The 21,134-nt window shown below is 44.6% G+C and overlaps 2 protein-coding genes across 2 annotated transcripts; one reads left to right on the forward strand and one right to left on the reverse strand.

The window, feature by feature from the left end:
- Positions 1 to 6,508: 6,508 nt before the first annotated feature.
- On the forward strand, positions 6,509 to 7,800 carry LOC146195089 (uncharacterized). The gene has a single exon (XM_084597680.1). The coding sequence runs from the start codon at positions 6,553 to 6,555 to the stop codon at positions 7,564 to 7,566; it is 1,014 nt and encodes a 337-aa protein (XP_084453806.1). The 5' UTR covers positions 6,509 to 6,552; the 3' UTR covers positions 7,567 to 7,800.
- A 1,499-nt stretch (positions 7,801 to 9,299) lies between these two features.
- LOC146195090 (uncharacterized) lies at positions 9,300 to 11,865 on the reverse strand. The gene is made up of 6 exons (XM_084596720.1): positions 11,567 to 11,865; positions 11,211 to 11,415; positions 10,574 to 10,958; positions 10,174 to 10,307; positions 9,921 to 9,985; positions 9,300 to 9,593 (listed from the first exon to the last, which is right to left on the reverse strand). Exons 1-6 carry the CDS (start codon positions 11,759 to 11,761, stop codon positions 9,300 to 9,302), a joined length of 1,278 nt encoding a protein of 425 aa, XP_084452846.1. The 5' UTR covers positions 11,762 to 11,865.
- Positions 11,866 to 21,134: the final 9,269 nt, after the last annotated feature.

Consider the following 21,134-nt stretch of genomic DNA (forward strand, 5'->3'; position numbering starts at 1 on the left):
CGAGGAACTGGTAGAGATGGAAATGCGGGCCAGTCGGTGTGAAAAAATTGGTGCATGCAGACGGATGCGTGAGGTCAGCCACGATGCGCGAGGCAAGCCAAGGTCGGACAGCGAGTTTAAGCAGGGGCTGCCGCGGCGAGTGCGGTGACGGCGGCCCTGGGATGCGTGGCCCCAGACCGCCTGAGCCCACGACATCGCCTCAGTCCCGCAGCGAGCATCAGCAGCTAAGCCACCGTTTCCCACCGCCACTCTATCGAACTCTTTTCTATACCTCTTGCTCTTTTGTTCACATCTAGCTCTTTGGTGTTTTAGGCATTCCCGCATGTAAAGTTGTAGTGTTACCCCTTTGTTTTTGCCTGCTTTATGTTAATAGTTAATGCCTGCGTCATCTTTCTTTCCAATAGGCACCCTCACTGATCTCCACTAGGGGGTTCTGGATGGCGCATCGCCGCTTTTGGGGCCGCGCGCTCACACGGCAACCGGAAGTGACCGAAATTGTACGTGCTTGTCCCGGAAGTTGGCGTCTGCTGTTGTTTTCAAAGGCGGAATTCGAGTTTTTGCTTGCGCTTTGTTACAATTAGAACTGCACAGTTCAAATTGGCTATTGGAAGAACACGTAGTGAATGCTTAAAGGCGTAAACTATAACGTTTTCTGCTTGTATATCGTATGAGTGCTGCCTAGAAATAGTAGCAGCAGCTCGAACGAAATATGAATAACACGATCTGGCGGGCTTGTTGGTCCGTCCTGTCCGCCTTCCTAACCGTGTTCGCGCTGCTGAAATCGTGGTGATAGTTCAGCGCTCTGTCCTGTCCGCCTTCTGTCTTTTTCCTAACCGTGTTCGCGCTGCTGAAATCGCATGGATTCCCATCAACTAGCCCGCCAGATCGTATTATTCAATCGTATGTCAGCGCTCTGTCCTGTCCACCTTCTTTTTTCCTAACCGTGTTCGCGCTGCTGAAACAGTATGGAATGAAATATGGGCAGTCCTGTCGCTAAGCGGCTGATCAAGGCAGCCAGTGCAACAGAATTTACTTATTGTAAACGCAAATTCATCGCTTTTGCAGCGCGTTTAAGATAAAAATAACCTCAAACTCGCTCTGATGCTCGTTTCTAGGCGGTAACTCAGTACTAAATGTCATTTCAAAAAGGGACAAGAGACCTACGCTTGAGCTAGCACAGCCGGGCATTATTGCTGTTTTGGGCTGTTTTCAGAGTACGCGGCACACATGCAGTAGTTACCTTTCTTTGAAGGGTGGAGGGGTCTTCCAGAGAAGTTTGGTTGAAATGTTGGGTAGCAGACTGAGGCTCCCCCCTCAAATCATGTGTGTTGTTCAACTTCCCAACCTCTATCTGGACTGTTGGCTCTTTTGGAGGTTTCATAACTTAGACCAGCCTGCCACAGTGCTGTATCAAGATTTTAATACACGTTGCAGAACAGGCAGTCAAACACTTTCTGCAGCCCTTAGTTACAATATGCTGTGCTGCTGGATCCACCTTGGAAATGGTAACCAGTAACGAGCTCCAAAACCTGACGGGTAATGGCTGCAGCCTATGAACCTATGTTATGGTTTTCTAGGGACATACAACTATCTACGAATGGTCATCTCTTTACTAGTCATCATTCAGGTCTTGAAAAACAACAAGCAAACATCAATGCGCTTAACTTACATGTGTTAGAGGCCTTGACTAGGAACTAAATAAGTACACAAATAAAACATGGTTTATTTCACTCGAAAATTGGCACTTTTCTCACATCACATATTACATTATTTTATTGGTGGTTGAAAAGTACCAAATTCGTCAAGCGCTTGCGGATGTTTGGGCCATTGATCTTCGCTGTTGCTTGCCTTGCAGCGTGGTGCATTCTAATCTTTATGTAGCATCCAATGACACATTTAACGAGACGCACAAAATGATTTGAGTCAGCAGCTGACTCAAACATGTGCTCGTTCAGTTCTGGATACAGCTGGCCGAGCCGAGTTGCCGAGAGCTCACCCATGACCTTGGCTGTCAAGGCAGTTTGTCTCTTTGAAAGGCTACCGCCATTAACTTTTTCCTGGAGACGAATGACCTTCTCGGTCATCTTGCAGATATACGAGGTGGATGATGATGGCTTGGCAAGGCCTCCGCGGTTCTTCCTGTTCAAAAGCGCTGAAGAACATGCCTCTGCAATAGTAGCTGAGTGGCATAGGGTGCATGGGATCTTGCGCTCTACCATACGGCACACAAATCGAGCAATGTATCGTAGAACATTTTCTAAGTAGGGAGACAATATAGGAAGCTTTCCAACTTCCGCATCAAGTTCACTTTCACTTGGAAAGTCAGAATGTTGCATGAGGTCTTCAGTGCCATTCAATTTTGCTGTCGCCATGTCTAGCTCATCAGCGCAAATGTGGCTGGACACGTACAGGATGCGTGTCTCATCAAGAGATGTGCAATTGCCTGCACTGCCTTTGATTTGGTTGCGGGTGACAAGTCGCTTGTATGCAGATACAAATTGTGCCACTGTGGGATTATTGTTCCATCCCCCTCTTGCTCGCACAGCAGCAGAGTTCAATGTGATTCTGGGAAAGCTTATAAGTCAGCAGGTAGTGCAACAGAGGAGCTTCACTCAAGAGGAGAGTGGATGCCAGGCATTTTACACTCTCAATCGTAATAAGGAAGCCAAGAAATGGAGTTTTTCTTGGTGTCTTGCAGACAGGCGTGCCTATTACATCAGTGAGCCCCTTTATGTAGCTGTTTGCTTCTTCAAAAAACCTCAACCGTGTTCCCTTGTTGGCAGGTCGGAGTGGGGCCTTGAAATTCTTGGCAATAGGATTGCGTGAATTTAGGTAGTCAAAAAGCCTGTCAAACAAGCGAATAAACTTCACTGTTGCTTCGGAGTGTTTGAATTGCGGGAGTTTTAAATCCTCCCGGCAGAAATCTAGGGCATCAGCAACACTGGAGCTCAAAGTTTGAACAGCGAGGTTCACCTTCATTTTCTGCCTATGCCACTCAATGTGAGCAGCACGAAGTTTTGTAGCAGCATGGAGGCCTTATTTCTCTTGCACATCGTGCAGCTGACGAATATAGTGCCATTGCACCAATCCTCCCGAGGCGTCTTTCAGGCACTCAAGTGAAGCCAGAGCGTTTCTGACCAACTTAACCATGTGGCATGCATCCAGAAGACAGTACACCTTTCCACTGGTCACAGGGTGGGGGAATGATGTGCACATTGCCGATTGGTCCTCAAGTTTGGCACCCAAATCTTTAAACATAGTGAAATTGCATCGGAGGCCATCACAAGTGATGGATGTGACATGCACTCCTGTGTCGTGCAACTTGGTAAGACATAACTTCACTATATTTGCACGTTCCTTTCCCGAGAGACCATTGATCAGGAAATAACCGCAGGGTATCTTCCAGTGAGAATCCAGAGATACAAGCATGAAAACTAGTGCTTCAGATGCAACTGCATTGCTGTCATCATCTACCTCATTTCCAATATCAACATAGCCTCTGAACTTCTTCCCGTCCCATTCAACATGCTTCCTGATGGACATTTCGTCGACCACAAGATTGCATAGAAGTTCTTTGTTCTTGTTCTTGGCCTCATTGGCTTTTGATTTGATAGCATTTAGAGCTTCACCAGTGAAACCAGCTTCACCATTTACACAACTATACCACTTGGTAATTGTTGATGGATGCGGCAGTGCGCAATCAAAAGTTTCACTAACATAGTTGTAGGCTTTTGTTGAGTAAAATTGCAGTGTAAGTGCAAACATGCGCAACATAGGGGGTATTTTTCCCGGCTGTACTTGACAGACTTATCTCCTTCTGCTGGTGCATGTTTCAAAAGGTGTTGCATGATCTCTAGAGGCGCGCCTGAAAAACATCTTTCAAGCATTGCAGAGGCATCTTCTGAAACAAGGTTCTTCTCTTTGAGAGCACTAATTATCTCAGTGAATGTGCACAGCTTTCTTCTCAGTCGGCGCTCTCGTTCAAGGCTCAGCTTCAGCTTTTTCTTGACACCAACTACTGAGTCCACACAGAGATCCATTTTCCTCTTTAATGTCTTAGGAGACTCGAATACGGCGTAGTTGTGATCAGAGAGCTGTAAATAAACCACAGGGAGTTAAAGCTTTTACAGGTACAATGTGCAGAAAATTATGAGAGATGAAAGCAGACATCTAGCAACAGACAGACATCACAGCCAAGTAGAGCTAGTATATTTCAACCCATCAAACAAATTTTCAAAATACTTCAACTAGAATAGCACTGTGGCTTTTGCATAGAATTCCTTTTCTTTGAAAATGTGAAAATACACTATGATAATTCTCGTTTAATAAAAATGCCACAATAGTAATGCCTTAGGGAGGCTAAAGCATATGAATTTGATTATGGTGAGGTGACAAAGACTTACATCAGCTAAGTTGTTCTCAGTTGATGTACGAGTGCTAGTTGTCGGCTCATTCTCTGGTGTCGTGTCCTCGGCTGGGGTTCTTTCTTTCGGTGGTTTCCTCCCAGCCGTTTTCTGAAAGAGCCATGTGAACGGTGCTCAGTTCTTACCAGGACTGCACAACAGTAAAAAAAGAAGTAATGCTGGCCACAACAACACAAATGTGGAACATAGTGTGAGCATCGTAACACCATTATTTGCCTACCTACGGTACAGCTCAGAGTATGTAAAAAAAAAACTTGACGAAATGAATAGGAGACACTAGCAATCTGGATCATCAACACTGTGTGCATCTCGCTAAATTTCTTTCTTCACAGTGTAATGCCAGTTTAGTTTAAAGTGGCCACCCAGCGCTCTCAATTTAGTTCGGGCCGCGGGCCATTCGAGATAAGATTGCCAAGGGGGTCGCGCACAAGCCTCTGCTATAAGAAAGAAAATATATTCTTAGGCAAAACCTCAGGTGTACTCATCCCCATGCTTGTGCAGAGCTTTGGAGGGGTGTGCCCAGCTGCTCTTAGTCTGGGAAAATGAAACTGACCAGGCACTTTGTGCGTTTGCGCACTCACTATAGCGCAAGCATTGTCTTGGGAAACCGAGTATCTGAACAACGATGTCATTTCTGTGCAGCATCGAGGAGTTCCAGCGTTCTAGGCAAGTATTCTGACTATACCCCGGGCGAGCGAATACAACGGCACACCTTAATTCTAGTTTGATATATTTTAGGGAACATCACAACTCAGAATCGCCTTCAACAGACTCCACAATTGCGCGGCTCGTCCTACGTTTCCGCGCTCCAGCAAGGAAAAAAATAGTGTGTATTAAGTGCGTGAGATCAGTAATACTATGGTAATACGTAAATAATTTATGTGCCTAGCCTATTTTCCTGTTTTATTCATGGCCCTTTCATTAGTAGAGTCGGCTGCATCTGTTGCAGAAGATTGATGATAACCTAATTTTCATGCTTTACTGCTTTACTCGTTTCAGTTTCGGAGACTCCTCAAGTTGGCAGCCAAATAGAGATTCAAGGGTGTGCTCTAAGCACTTTGTGAACGGTGAAAAAAGCACCATTGAAAGTCACCCTGGTTATGCACCCACGATATTCCCAACAGTGTACAAAAAGCGGTCCACTTTGCCTTCTGCTCGGTTGGCTAGATTTAACAGGTAAGCTCGTCTCTGCTGTGCTACTTATGCTCTAGTTTGCTGCAAAACCTGAGACTCTGGGATGCATTACATTTTTTTTAATTTAGCTTCACCTTAAAGCAGTTCATCTCTACCAAGAAATCTGCATGTACACGTGTACCAAAACAAAAGCCACGTGCACTCACAAGTAAGATTTTAATGGCATTAGTGCTTCTGTTATATGTGCAGGTGGAAACAGCGGCACTCTGCGTCATCATCTGCCCCTTCTGCTGCCATTGCATCACCTGTTGACACTACATCATCTGCTGACCTCGGGTCAGCTTTTGCCCCCACAGCTCAACTAGCAGCAGCCAGAGGCACCTGCAGCCTTGCCACAGGTGATCAAGCAACTGGCCCGGATGAGTTGTGTGAGCAGACATCATTTGAAAACTTGGATCTGCTGTGCACCGTTGCTGCTGAGCTTCACACGACAGCAAAATCCATGGTGAGCTTCTAGGTATTTCGTGAACTGAAGTTGGATGCCTGTGGTTGTACAGAAAATTAATACTTAAGCTGATGAACTAATACTTCTCACTCGCTTTTTTCTTGTTTTTCACGTGACTTGAGTATGATTCCCCATCAACTTGCCCAGTTTTCGGTCCTTATCAGAAAATTAAGTTTATACTTTTGGTATTATACCATGCTCAGTTACGTCTCCCTGTGAAGCATAGGCAACAAGTTAGCAGCGTTATACTCTTACTGTTCTTTCCTTTCTCCTTGCTTTTCACTAACACCTGCGCACAAAATGTGACAGCATTTTTCTGGAAGGCTCATATCGAGATGTTTCTTTATTGTTGATAATCTTGTACATTATGACTAGTGAAGATGAGTTTTGCATTGTACCTAACATGTATTTATTCTTTATTATTGCAATTTTACACAGGAAACCCAAACAGAAGACACAAGTTTGTCAAGAAAGAAGTTTACAGTGTTCATGTGCCTCATAAATGAATCGGGTGCATCGACTCAAATAACACATCTTGAGACATGCGACAGCAGCGTACAGCACCAGCCAACATCCATTAGCAAGCACAGTGGACCTGATCATAGAACTAGCTATTTTTCCGGCTATGAAATCATTGTAAACTCAGTGAATGCATTGCAAGATCTCTGTAGTGTCAGCAACATAATCTTTGCATTGCTTCTTAGCATGTTGCCACCTTCTTCAGAACGAAAATGTGATGTCACAAATCAAAACAGGCTCCTTTTGTTTCTTATGAAGCTAAAACTTGGCATCAGCTACTCGTCACTAGCTGCTCTCTTCTCTATAAGCGAAACGTCTGCGTCGAGACGTTTCAAAAGCGTTTTGAGGACACTCTCTGTGGCAACCAAGAAGTGGATTTTTCGCCCTCCCTCAAAAGTGATTGAGGCCACAATGCCTGAATGTTTCAAGGCTCATTATCCTGGAAGTACAATGATTATTGATTGCACAGAAGTACGTACTGAGCAGCCACCAACTGTGCAGCAAGAACGAGTCCTATACTCGAATTACAAAGGGACATACACACTTAAGTTTTTGGTGTCCATAACACCAGGAGGGATGATATATTTTTGCTCGAAAGCTTATGGTGGTAGGTTATCTGATACACACGTAACTGTTGATTCAGGCTTTTTAGACCTTGTTCAAGCTGGGGACACAGTTCTGGCAGATAAGGGATTCCCAGGCATTAGAACACTTTTAGGGAACGAGAATGTTGTTCTTGTTATGCTGCCATTTCTCCATGGCTCTCAGTTCACTCCAGAAGAGGTTAGGGACACTTACAGTATTGCGCAAGTGAGAATACATGTCGAAAGAATGATTCAAAGGATTAAAATATACAATGTATTAAACAACAAAGTACCAACTGAGCTCATCCCATGCATGACTGATATTTTCCATATCTGCTGTGTACTAGCTAACCTCCAGCTTCCAATCATTAAACGAAAAGAGCAGCCACAGTCATCTTAAAACATCCACTTCACTGGTCTTGCCCTTGATAGCATGAAAGGAAACAAACATGGGTTTGGTTTCTTTTATGGTGTTTAACATCCCAAAGCGACTTAGGCTATGAGAGACGCCGTAGTGAAGGGCTTCGAAAATGTTGACTACCTGGGGTTGTTTAACGTGCACTGACATTGCACAGCACACGGGCGTTTTCCTTTTTGCCTCTATTGAAAAGCAGCCGCCACAGCCGAGATTCGATCCCGCATCCTTAGGTTCAGCAGTCGAGCGCCCTAACCGCCGAGCCACTGATACGGGGCAAAACAAACATAGGTTACGGAAGACTCAAGTCTACTAGCCAGTATTTCAACAAGGGCTCGGCTGCCTGGGATTTCGACATATCCTTTTTGTCAGAATATTAGATGGTGGGCTGAGGCTTCCAACCCTTCTTCAGTTTTTTTCTGTGTTACCAAGAATTAAATCTTTCTGCTGTTGCTTTGCCATAGATACTCATTCTGGATAGTCATTTGTTTGGCCATACATCTGGGCATTAGAGCATCTGCACTTTAATGTTTCAGAGTTGGATGTGGGTTATGAGAAACACTGCAGTGGTCAGCTTTGGATTATAATTTTGATTTCATTAGGGTTCTAATGTGTACTGATATCTCGCAGCACACAAGGCAGTGGCCAGTTTTTGTAGACTGTGGGTGCTGTTTCAATGGAGCTTAGAACTTCTACGACGTTCCGGTCCGAAACTTTTGTCTTAACAGTGTATTGCATCAGGTACAGGAAATTGAAATAGGCAAGATTAGTTCAGAACTGGAAGTGGATATGTGATGCTGTACTGTGAAAAATGGCCTGTTTTTGTGTGCATAAAGTTAGAGGCTGGGTTGAGCTGTTTGCCATAATTTTGTGTAGAAAACCAGAAAACCTTATCAGTGCAGTGATCAAATGTGGATAATGCATTGTCACCTGCCTTTACCTGTCAGTAAATCTCGTGTGCAAGCAAAGGATATATTTTCCAGTTTTATATTGTATAATGTTGTTGTTTCCATTAAGTTTGTTTTTTTAATGCTAATGTTGTTTTGCATTAATGCTTTGAAGTGTGCCATTTTCCTTCTAGCACATAAAGAAATGCATTGCTAACCAAGCTGTACTTAACTGTCCAGTTTGTAGTGAATGCTTAAAATTTTTGTATTCCTGTCAGTTTTATTTGCGCATTAGAACTTTGTGTTTTGCAGATAGTGTGATGTGGCGCACTTGCATGATCTCTCTATACTGAATATGCATGAAAAAAAAAACCTGTGCTTTATTCTCTGTATTCTTCTCCCGATACACAACATGGGGATACAAGTTGCCTTTTTGCTGTTCTGTAAAGTACTTTGTTCTAGGTCTTCAGAAATGATGCATGAAAAACACTCTTCAAATGAGCTTTTGTTTTTAGTGCATCTGCTTCAGTGTTATGCACACATGCAGCAGCAGAACTGGTAAGCAGTGGTCATATTTCTTAGCTCATTTCTCATGTCATTTTCAATTTCATAATCACACTATGTACTTTTAGGATGTTAGCATTTTCTGACATGCAATAATAGTAGTAAATGGGAAATGTATTTTTCCATTGTGTTTGGGGCTCAATTCTGATGTACATACAAATTGTAGGGAACATGTGCTTTATTTTGCTGCAGCAGGCAGAAGAAAAGTAAAATAAAAATCTTCAAGGGCTGGTATTGATTCTTAAAGAAAAATGTCATTCGTTCACTTCAATTATCACATTTTCTTTGCTGGAGTAAACAAAAAAAGCATTTTTTTACATTTAGCAGGTACAGTAAGATCTGTACTTGGGTATAATAATGGTGTGTCATCTTCAGCCTTCGGTTGCTGCTGGTGCCCTGGATGTAGTCAAGAATGCTCTCTCCTGAGGCGGTGAACATATCACTGCTTTTGCATTTGTGGGGACACTTGATCTCAAGGAGATCAGTCTCCCCAGACAGGCAGAACATGCCGTCAAGGCTGCCACATAGCCACGGTTGATCTGGGTGAAGGATGAGGCCCATCTGAAGTAGAATAGTTTACAATCACCTTACAATCAGACACTACAACCAACCGTAGTTTGTCCCTGGCTTCCCTAATAAGTTGCTAGTTTCTTGATTAACTGCATGATACCCAGATAAAAGTAACAAAACCAGGCTCCACAAACTCTATTGTGTGGCATGAGCTGGAATGCTTTATTCAACCTATTAAAAGCAAAACATTGTCGTGTTGAGGTTCACACTGCTGAAAGGGTTGTGCAACATTGGATATTTTTTTGCTTTGGAGGCTTTCTTATTTCTGAAGTGCTGGATTTCACAGTACTGTGAAGACTCTACTAAGTACGAACTCACCTCCACAACTTCAACACCTAGTAGGCGCTCAAACTCCACCCGAGCCAGGGGTTCCATACGCAGTCCTGTAATTGGGTAAAAAAAATGAAATATATGTTTTCTTAAGCTTGCTATTGTACAGTTGGATTATACAGCGCCAAAACATCATTTAAAGGAGTCGAGATCCATTTGAAAACATGAGAACATGGATTCTCTTCTGTCACTGTTTTAGTGCTGTGTATTCCACAAGAAAAATCTTGCACTTTATGCGTACCATATGCAGTGGCCTGTGATGAAAATGGCCTTGAATCCAGGATGGCCTTGGCAACCACCTCAGGGCTGCGTCTAGTATGTAGTACTGTGTGCCCAGTTGTGCTGCTTATCCTGAATTTTTTCTCCTTGTGCCACCTAAATAAGAGTTCACATACCCAAAATCAGAAGCATGAAGTAAACATGTACCTGCTTTGTCAAAAGTTTAGAGCTGATGGGCTTGGTTCTAAGCTGTGCAGTGGGGCTCCTGTAGCATACCTGGAACTCCAGCCCATTAGAGGAGTCAGAACTAGAGATTTTCTTACCCTCAGGAGATTTGGAAGGCTGTGGATGCAGCCTTCCTACTATACCTACTGTATACCTACTATAAGCAAGAATGACCTCTGTCATTGTTGTTTCCATACCTCAGACAGCTTGATTGGCCCATGGTCGCCACGCATAAGTCTGGCACAGACTCCCAGACAATATTTGTTTCATAAAACTCTTTCTGCTGTTGCGTCAGGAGCTGCATATGGTCTTTTGATCTCACTGTTTGTTTTGGGTAGGTGCCCGATATTTGCAGCACATGCAACGCCTTGCAAGGTGCTGGAAGCAGCTGGCCAATTGTTTCTAGCTGCAAAACCCGCCTGGCTTCTCTTTCTGCCTCTGTGTCGGTTAAATCCGTCTCACTGTTGACCATTGCTCCCAAAGTTTCAGTGAATGGTGAAACAATGCCTGGAAAGTATTCCAGCACATAAAATGGGGACAGCTCATCAGGCTTTTTGTTCCCCACAAAGGTGCTGTTGTAGTCTGGAGGAAGAATGACAAAACACACTGAATATTAAGCAATACAGTTGGAATAGCTAATCAATGTGTTGAGCACAAAACCACATAAATATGGTGACAGGTAAAAGTGACAGCAAGGAAAAGAGATATGACCACAGCACTACGGTTTGCAAGGAGACATGCGATGACATAACAGATGTTTCATGCAAGCAGTGCTGTACTGAAAACTAGCAGCACATGCACTACATAACAGCAATAAAACAAAGTGCATCATACCTCCAAACAATTCCTCAATGCTGGCCTTGTCATTAAGCAGCGGCTTCCCTGCTGGTTTCCCCCACGCCTGTGGTGCACTCGTGCAGGATGCGTGCTCAAATTCATTGAGGTAAAAAGCAACTGCAGCGCAATGCTTGCAGTTGCCCAGGCTGCCGTAGCGACACGTGCATTTCCCGCTTTCTATTTTTCGGGGCTCAGTCGTCAGCTGCAAATCGGGATATCGGAAGAAAAATAGACCGCTCAGGCATAATGTGAGGCCAAATAAGTAAAAGTGCAGTGGGGCAGTAAAAACTGCAAAGCCGACAGATCGCACATGCGCCTCGGCGTACTTAAACCGCATTGTTTTGTTTACTTACCTTGAGGTCAATTTCATATGTGTGCTTGCTCTGTTGTGACAGGCATTTTGCCGTGACTTCAGTGCCGTCCACTTCTCGGACTCCAAATACATGGCTATTTTCAAGTAATCGGCGTCCTTTCCGCAGTAGCGACGGCCGAAAATGCTCCTCGAGGCCGTCGACATGCTTGAATCCGCAGTGGAGAACCCGCGACATTGCGGGTAGCTTACGTTCTCCGGCTGCTGCTGAATGCAAAAATAAAACGTCCCGAGCAAATGAATCTTGCGGTGCAACGTTAAGGATGGTCGTAACGACGCAGATACAATGGGAAACAACGGCGAAAACAAGCGCTTCAGCGGCGCCGGCATCTAATGGAGCGGCTTCGTGGTTGACGACACCTCCGTTGGTGGCGCATATGTCGCCGCGCTAGTGGCGACGCCCGACGATTGCAGGTTCCCTATACTTATTTACGCTATTGTTATCTTGCTGTTGTGCATTGCAACTTTTCGTTTTCTTTGTGTGTGTATATAAGTAAATTTCACTGCCCCGATCTTGAGTATGCTCATGCCTCCGGCCAACAGCCAATCAGGCGTGGCCCTTATCGCCGGTCAACGTCAGAGTCTGATTTCGCACGCGGGTGAGAAGTTTGTCGCTCCACCCCCTCCTACGTACAGTGATTGCAATGGTGGGCAGGTTGGCCCGAATAATTATAATCAACCGACCAGCCACCCACTAATATCTTGACACCCACCTTGTGTAATGAAATACCTTGTGCCATGGTGCAGTTTAGTCAGGTTTCCCTTGAGCCAATATAAAATTTCCTTTATTAACGCAGATAGGCAGTTGCAGGCATAATTATTGAAAACAGGATCAGTGAAGCAAACGGCACTGCTGCTCTCGCAAGCGAGACAGCTGCTCAATCCTTAAGATGTGGATGTATGAATCCACTCTGAAAACTTCACCGCCACATTCGTTCTTTCCGGAAATGGTGACTTGCGCTGCGCGGTTTCGCTGCCCACGAAACACAAAAAGAGCTAATTGACATCTAGAATATGCATGCCTAGACCAAGAAATGGGCACTTCTAAAAGAAGTCTCATTTGAGACGTTCTGTAGACCCAAGAACTACAAGCCTTCCTGTAGCTCCGGTTTAGCACTGCTAACGCTACGCTAGTAGAAATCTTGAAAACTTCTCGCTTAGAAAATTTTTACTTGTTCTAGACATTGCTTCTAGCTGTAGCTTTGCTAGTAGACTTCTTTAAACCCTCTTGGCTAGAGCATTTCTATTCTTGTTTTAGATGTGTAACGATTTGCAGTTTCTGCTAATTGTCCTCAATCAATTCTGCATGTGAGGTCACACAGTGCTCTGCTTTGAGAGCATTTTTTTCTAAATTTAATGACACATTTAACTAGGGAGAAGGCGAATTGATGAAGGCTTGCACTTTGTACAACACAATAAGACACAGCCCAGTTAACTGTAAAATTTCGAAAAAATGTTCTCAAAGCACAGTATTGTGTGATCTCACATGCAGAATTGAAGACAATGAGCACAAACTACAAATCACTACACTGAATAGTGAATGCACATGCTGAATGTATGAAGAACACATGCTTCTCCAGTCCGAATTTTTATTGCACTCCATCTACAAAAGTAAAAGCAATCAGCAAATAAACTTGTTGACAATATGGATTTGAGAAGCCTTTTTTGAAGGTTCTTCTGCAAAAGTAAATTCCAAACAACCTGCACTGGCAAAAAACTTACAGGCATGCATGCAAATGCACTGGTGTAAACTCACTGGAACCATCCACCCAGAAGGTTCTGCATAAAAATATTTTTTATAACTTGCATAGATATATAAAATCATAACGCACACTGAAGGCATTGCGTGATGAGCTAAATTCAATGGCTTATCGTGAGCTCCAAGTTCTGCCTTTTCCAGGGGTCTTTAAGACAGACAAGATTCCAGCAACCTGCAAAGACACAAAAAGCTCAAAATAATCAAACGAGCCAAAGGCAGTGGCAGTTCAGCTCCGTGCCTGTGTTCCGTGGGGTTTTTAAGAAAAGAAAAATATGCACGGAAAAAGGAAACACTAAAATAAGGTGATACCACTAGCATCTATTCAAAATGTCCGGACCTACCATGAACGTCATTGAAATCATTCACCAAGTAGGCCATGCATGAAAAAAAAAAAATCCCTCATAGCTCGCACCACAAAACGAGGTCGATGCAGTGGCCTTATGCTTCGGGCACTGACCTACCGTGAACTTAACAGTCTTTTCTAGTGTGTTTTAAGAGAAGAAAGCTTTATTCACCCTGTACATACACAGAAAACCTTAAAGCACGGTGCCTTAAAGTGAGCTGAAGGTACTGATTTGAAAACGCTACAGTGCAAAGATGACAACAAAAACAAAAGGACACCATATGCGCACAACTACAAACTATTTATTGGAAGAAAACACGAATATTCTACATCTGATGCCAGTGAAGTGCCGGAATTTTTCCGAATAGACTAATATAATTAATTTTCTGCAACACAATCATTAGCAACAAAATAACTCCTCGAGATATATTACTTCAGTTCTAAATTTGCTACCACACATAGCACGCATCAGTGAAGTTAACAAAAGCCAATGCAATACACCTAAGTTGCTTGTTGGGCGAGTTGGTTGGACAGTAAGTTAAAACAGCGCTAGAAACATGGACAGATAGAAAGACGAACACGCAATGTGTGTTTGTCTTTCTATCTACCCTTGTTTCTAGCGCGCTAGTCAGACACATCTGCGGCACAGCTTCGGCGTGCTGCTTTCACCATACAAGAGAAGTGGAAAGTTACTGACTGTTGAGAAATATGAGCTCCACATCACAGCGCAGCAGTGGTTGTAAAATACAGTGCGGGAAAGCTGCAAAATCAGCGTAAATGTCTAAGCGCGGGAAAGAAAGACAGCACACCGAGCACACCACCATCGAGAGCACGATGAGCGACCGTTGAGCATGTCGAAAAACTAGAAAAGATGAGTTGAACGATCGGTGCGCGCGGGTAGCAAGCAGTCGCTAGCGACTGCAACGCCAAAATGATAACAAAGCAATAACTGCCTACAAAACCCAACTATTACAAAAACAATTATAAGTTTAATTTTATAGTTTTTTCTCAATTTAAACTTTATGGTTTTTGAAGAAACAAGAAAAAAAGCCTGAATCAATGAAGCAATGTTGACACATTGTAAATTGCATCGGCATCGAGCAAACCGCCACCATGCAGCAGGCTTCAGCATGCGGAACGATGTTTGAGCGTACGATCGGCTCTCCTGCTGACTGTTCTCTTGCCCAAGCAACAAACAACAGTGCGTTGGTTTTCTCGTGCTCACAGGCAAGCCGGAGTAGAAGCATGTCATTCGCGTGCCTCCCGTCGTCTTTCAGGACCCGTATGCTACCCAAGTGCGGCCTTACGAGCGGCAATACGGTAGTTTTCTGGTGTTGGCCAGGCAAGCTGGAATGAAGAGGCATTCGTAGCACGAAAAAAGTGTTGTCATTCGCGTACCTCCCCTCGTCTTTCAGGACCGGTGTGCAATCCAGTGCAGCCTTACGAGCGGTATGTTAGCTGGACCGTAAATGACGGGGCTTCGGTTCCCGCTAGAACGAACCCCAGTTTCAAAGTTCGAATTATTTTAAAGCGGTCTCTTACCTTCTGTTACTGATTATCAAATAATGAAGTTGAGACACTGGAATAATGCAAAGCTGCCTAACAATTTATGTGCCGTAATTATTGTTTAATTCCGTGGCTGCATAAATCATGCATAGAAAATGTTTGCTGTGATTCGTGAACATTCTTTGAATAGGGATTCAACATTGTGAACAGGTGGAACATGGAGTATTTTTTGCGGACGTTTGGAAGTTAGTAAACCCTTTCTACAATAGTATTTGTGAAAAGTTTCTGAACAAACATCGCTGAGAGGACTTTCGAAAAATATTCAATTGACGTCTCCAAAAAACATATCTGAGATGTCTTTGAAATGGCGTCTTAGTATAGACGTGCTGAAGAAATTTTCCAGCAAAGTTCTTTCCGTCGACGTCTGTGAGACGTTTTGTTCTACAACACGATGTTTGTAGCCTTCCAGAGCTGTTTAAAGAAGTTTATTAGACGTTATGTGTTTCGTGGGCGGTAACGGCTGTAAGTAAGTAAAGAAAGTAACAAAATTCCCATAAAGAAAGGTGTTAGGCAAGGAGACAATATCTCCCCAGTACTATTCACAGCTTGTTTAGAGGAAGTATTCAGAGACTTGGAATGGGAGCAGTTAGGGATAAGGGTAGATGGAGAATACCTCAGTAATCTGCGATTTGCTGATGACATTGCCTTGCTAAGCAACTCGGGGGATGAACTGCAAATAATGATTGATGACCTAGACAGAAAAAGTAGAAAGGTAGGCTTGAAAATCAATATGCAGAAGACTAAGGTAATGTTCAACAGCCTCGGGAAGGAACAGCAGTTTACATTAGGTAGCGAAATACTGGAAGTAGTAGGCGAATATGTCTACTTAGGACAGGTAGTAACCGCAGATCCGGACCATGAAAAGGAAATAACAAGAAGAATAAGATTGGGATGGTGCGCATTTGGCAAGCACTCGCAGATTATGACTAGCAGCTTACCGGTATCGCTCAAGAGGAAAGTATACAACAGTTGCATCTTGCCTGTACTCACCTATGGGGCTGAAACGTGGAGGCTAACCAAGAGAGTTCTACTTAAGTTGAGGACAACCCAGAGGGCTATGGAACGAAAAATGGTAGGGGTAACATTAAGAGATAGAAAGCGTGCAGAGTGGGTCAGAGAAATAACTCAAGTTACCGACATTCTAGTGGAAATTAAGAAGAAGAAATGGACATGGGCAGGACATGTAGGGCGAAGAGAGGATAACCGATGGTCGCTGAGGGTAACAAACTGGATTCCAAGGGAAGGAAAGCGTAGCAGGGGGCGGCAGAAAGTTAGGTGGGCGGATGAGATTAAGAAGTTCGCAGGGGTCAAGTGGATGCAGCTAGCACAGAACCGGGTTAAGTGGAGAAATATGGGAGAGGCCTTCGCCCTGCAGTGGGTATAATCAGGCTGATGATGATGATGATGATGAACGGCTGTAACCCACGTGGATGAAGCAAGCGATTTTAGCTTGCTGGCCTACAGCACTTTTTGTTGAAGGCATTGTGCTTGCATCACCAGTTGGCAACGAAATCGCGCTGTAGTGCGTAGGCGCTGTGCAAGTCACCATCTCTATAAAAAAATGAACGTGATGGTTCAGTAGCACAACGGGAAAATGAACGAAAAAGAAAACAGTCGAAAACCGGGGAAAAAGAAAAAAACAAACCACGCCTATCCCAGGCGACAACAGGCAGACTGGCTGTGATAGACCTTTTTCTACGCGCTTTGATATTCGCATTTCATTTGACGCCGCTATTACCTAGCGCACCGAAGAAATGCACAATACTGTCAGTAATACAAGGCATTCAGTGACAGTCCCAAAGCATATGCAACAATCCGGCACAGGTGCGTTCGGAAGCGCTGTTCGGGCGTACACACTGAGGCATCACAATTAAGAAATGTGCCACTTAACCAGCACAACACGAATATTTCCCACTCAAAAGTAATGGTTAACAAAATTAATTCTGACCTCACGTGGGGAGTCCTCGCTCGATTCCGTCGAGGCGTCAAGCTCCTCGCTGTCGGATGGCGGTGGCGGTATGAACACACGCTTACTTCTTTGTTCTGCCTCTTCCTTTGATGCTAAAATGAAGATCGAACATCTGAATATCACTGAAATAAAAGACGCAAGGCATATGTTTTTCTTACCGAAGAGTCTCAGGACTTGCGCCTTGAAATAGCCGTTTTGTTTGGAGTCTTCCCAGAAGACATCATATCACTTGCTTCTTTCGAAGTCGTGGAAGTGGGATGGACGAAAAGCTTTAAAATCCCGTACGCTTACTACCACCTTTCAATCATCAGCGCTGAAGCGAACTTACGCGAACATGTTTTCACTACTCGCACGTTACTGTATCACAACGTGAAGATAAGCCATAAAGTGAATAGCACGTGGTTGCGACTTGCAGGCGATCACGATTCACGACGAGACCTTAGGTCTCCTCGATTTGGCTGCACTTTCTGCACGAGTTCACAAGTGCTGCACTTTGGTGCTGGATTTGGCGCGTGCAGGGCGCGCCACTAGCACTGTCGCACTTGATTTGACATCGTGCAGGCCTTTTAGTGCACGAGTTCTCTGTACGATTGCACGCGCGCCGTAGCCAGTTCACGTAGTGCACGAGTTCTGCAGCAGACGACATGCGCGTGCCCGTAAATGGTGAACAGCGGGAGGTTTTCCCCGTGTTTGATGACATCGGCTTCCACGCCATCGGAGAGCAAGGAGGGTTGCTGTATGAGACGGAAGGTGAGTGACACGTGTTTTGCTGACTGACAGCGCAGGCATGCGGCCCGTCCAATAATCACTTGCGGATCCATTTAACTTTTGTTTTCTACATAGACGGCATTCGCGTAAGCGTCGTCTTCGCGGAGGATTACAACGGCAGCTAAGTAATAGAGGCTGCGGTTCCGGAAGGCGGTCATCCGAAGCAGCTGCAGACCCTGAGGCAAGCGCCAACGCACAGTTGCCGCCAATAATGAGCGGGAAGTGTGGGAGAAGCGCAAAACTCTTTATTTAATTTCACAGTATAAAGAATTAAATGAGCTTGTGGGGGAAAGGTCCACCTTATGGTAAGCTTCTGTAGTGAACGCTGAACAAAAACTTATTTGCAATAGCTACCGCATGTTAAACTAGGCCATAAATTTATTTTAACCAAGAAAACTAAATTACCTTAACTTCTAAAACGTTCGCAGCACAAAAAAAAAAAGAGCGGGGGAAGGGGGACGAAGAACCACACACGACAGGAGGGTGTTGTAGAAGAATACTGCGTTCTACTTTTTTTTTTACGTGCTGCTAGCGTTTTAAGAGACTGGTTAATACCAGCGGGCCGAAACATCGGTGTTGCACCTTAAATTGCTTGCGCCCTTACATGCATGTGCACGTGCATTACCCAAGCTACGGAAACTATTGTTTATACTCTGCTCCAACCCACACAGAACAAAGAAGGTGATGTGGGCCGAACTTGCCGCACTAATTAGGGGCAATCTGACTTATCTGCAAGTGGACCACGGACCCCGAGCACCCACGTTTAGCCGTGCGTGGCATCGTCGTGTCTGGGAAAAAGGGGTCCTGGTGGTTGAGCCGATGCCGAGTGTTCGGACCTTTAAGGCCCCTCGGCGGAGGCAACACACCACTTTGGCCCACGCTTCCCATAGACGGCACCTCCGGCCTGACCCGACCGTGGGAAATCGGCAGTCGCCTTTTCCTGTCCTACCCTCCATCTTTTGCTTTCCTGTCCTCTTGCTTACAACTGTCCTGTCTCCTTCTCTTTTCTTGGTTTTTTCATTTTCCAGGCGGCAAGGGTTAACCTTGTGTGGCTAACCACCCTGTGTTACGCCATATTTGGTTATAGTCAGGGTGTAAGGCTGGCGTGGGCTGGACTTTCTCGGTAGCTCCTGTCCCGTCCCCTTGTTGGGCTCGGTGGTGGGCGGCCGCCACCCTGGCCGAACATCAACATTATTTTATGGCTTCTTTACTCTCACATGATCGATCCCGAAAAAGGGGTCGCACCGACGAAACCTCTAAATTCTTCCTGAAAAACCCAAACAGGTTCCCACGATTTCATGTAGTACACAGTGACAACGCTGAGAAAACGGCTTGACAAATCTCACCTTTCATAGTGACCAAGACACTGACAGAAGTAATAAGTCAGGGTTACAACGTGAAGAAACTTCCGAACGGAGATCTTCTGTTGGAAATCTTCTATAATCATCAACATGCAAAACTGTCCACATTAAAGTCTTTCGGAGAAATCCCAGTGACCATCAGTCCATACCGTTCTCTGAACACTGTCCGCGGAGTTATCTCTGACGATGACCTCAGATCCTTAACCGAAGAGGAACTTCTAGAAGGCCTCAAAGACCAAAACGTAACAGATGTTTATAGAATAAAAATGAGGCGTGATGACAAAGAGATTTCGACCAAGCACCTTGTCCTGACATTTGCACAAAGTACCCTCCCCGAATCAGTCGAAATAGGGTATATGTGAAACTTCAACTCAGGAAATATATTCCAAATCCTCGCCGCTGTTTCAACTGCCAAAGCTATGGTCACGGCTCCCAGACCTGCCGCGGCCAGCCGAGATGTGCAAAATGTGCTTCCCATGTACACGATTCCCAGAAATGTGAGGTTCAGACACATTTATGTCCCAACTGTGAGGGTAGTCATCCTGCCTATTCACGCACATGTCCAATATAGAAACAGGAAAAGGAAATCATTACCGTCAAGGTAAAAAAAAAAAAAAAAAACATAACTTTCCGGGAAGCACGAAATCGTGTTCTGCCAAAAAAAACCTGCCTATTCTGTTGTGGCACAACAGGGCACTGAGCCACAACAGATTCTGGCACCTGCCCAGGTTTCACACAGTGAACCGGGAGCAGGGCCATCCGTGCCCTTGGTGGCTGCGGCCAGCGCTGCGCCACCACCAGAAAAACAGGCTGCGCAGACCCCCAGGTCAGCCGGCCTCAAGGCCTCTCACCACGCGGTGAGGGGAAATACAAACGCACCTGTGCGGTCCGCAAGGGCGTCCAGCGAGTCAGAAGACGCGATGGACACAAGCCAAGGCAGTCCTGTGCCGTCGACGTCAGACGGACGGCGCAGCTCCTTGGATCGACAAAAACTAGAAAAGCTCCGAATCAGAGGGCCTGAAAACAAAACTTCGCTTTCTCTACTCATTTAATACAAAATGGCTTTTTTACAATGGAACTGCAGATGACTTTCAACTAATATGAATGACATAAAACACTTATTGGCCACTCACTCACCACTAGCCTTGTGTTTGCAAGAGACAAATTTAGGTCCCAAACATAAGAACATACTCAAAAACTATACAGTCTTCCGTCGCGACCGAGAGCAAGCTCTCAGGCTCTCAGGTGGCGTTGCCATCATAGTAAAAAATGGAGTAGCAGTTCGAGAACACAAACTTAAAACTAACTTTGAAGCTGTAGCGGTAACCTTACAGGCTTTTAAAACTATAACTGTGTGCTGCATATACTTAGAGCCACACTTTAAATTTAGTAGTTATGAATTAGAACTTTTAAAGCAGCTTCCAGAGCCATTTTTAATAGTAGGAGATTTTAATGCATATTCCATCCTTTGGGGCAGTAGAAAAACAGATACGAGAGGCGAAATCATCGAGGATTGTATACTATGTAATAATATCTGTCTTTTAACACCGGGAAACCAACCTACTGTTCATCTAGTTCAGGAAAAATGAGCTGTATTGATTTATCCCTCAGCTCACCATCAATTTTTACAGATTTTAAATGGGACGTTTTAGATAATTCATACGGAAGTGATCACTTACCTATACTAATCAGCTTAACATCTTCACCACAAATCATCCCATCCAAGCCGCGACGCTGGAAACTACATTTAGCCGATTGGGCACTGTTCCGAGAGAAGGCCAGCCT

This window comes from Amblyomma maculatum, chromosome 3, assembly GCF_055883805.1.
Source record: "Amblyomma maculatum isolate TAMU_Amacu chromosome 3, ASM5588380v1, whole genome shotgun sequence".
Lineage (NCBI taxonomy): Eukaryota > Metazoa > Arthropoda > Arachnida > Ixodida > Ixodidae > Amblyomma > Amblyomma maculatum.

Bases quoted from the DNA above. Each gene is read 5' to 3' on its own strand.
- LOC146195089 (XM_084597680.1), top strand. From the start codon at position 6,553: ATGTGCCTCATAAATGAATCGGGTGCATCGACTCAAATAACACATCTT.
- LOC146195090 (XM_084596720.1), bottom strand. From the start codon at position 11,761: ATGTCGCGGGTTCTCCACTGCGGATTCAAGCATGTCGACGGCCTCGAG. The intron at 10,959-11,210 runs GTATGATGCACT...TTCTTCCTCCAG, and splicing joins CATTGAGGAATTGTTTGGAG to ACTACAACAGCACCTTTGTG. The intron at 9,986-10,173 runs GTACGCATAAAG...ACCCAATTACAG, and splicing joins ATCACAGGCCACTGCATATG to GACTGCGTATGGAACCCCTG.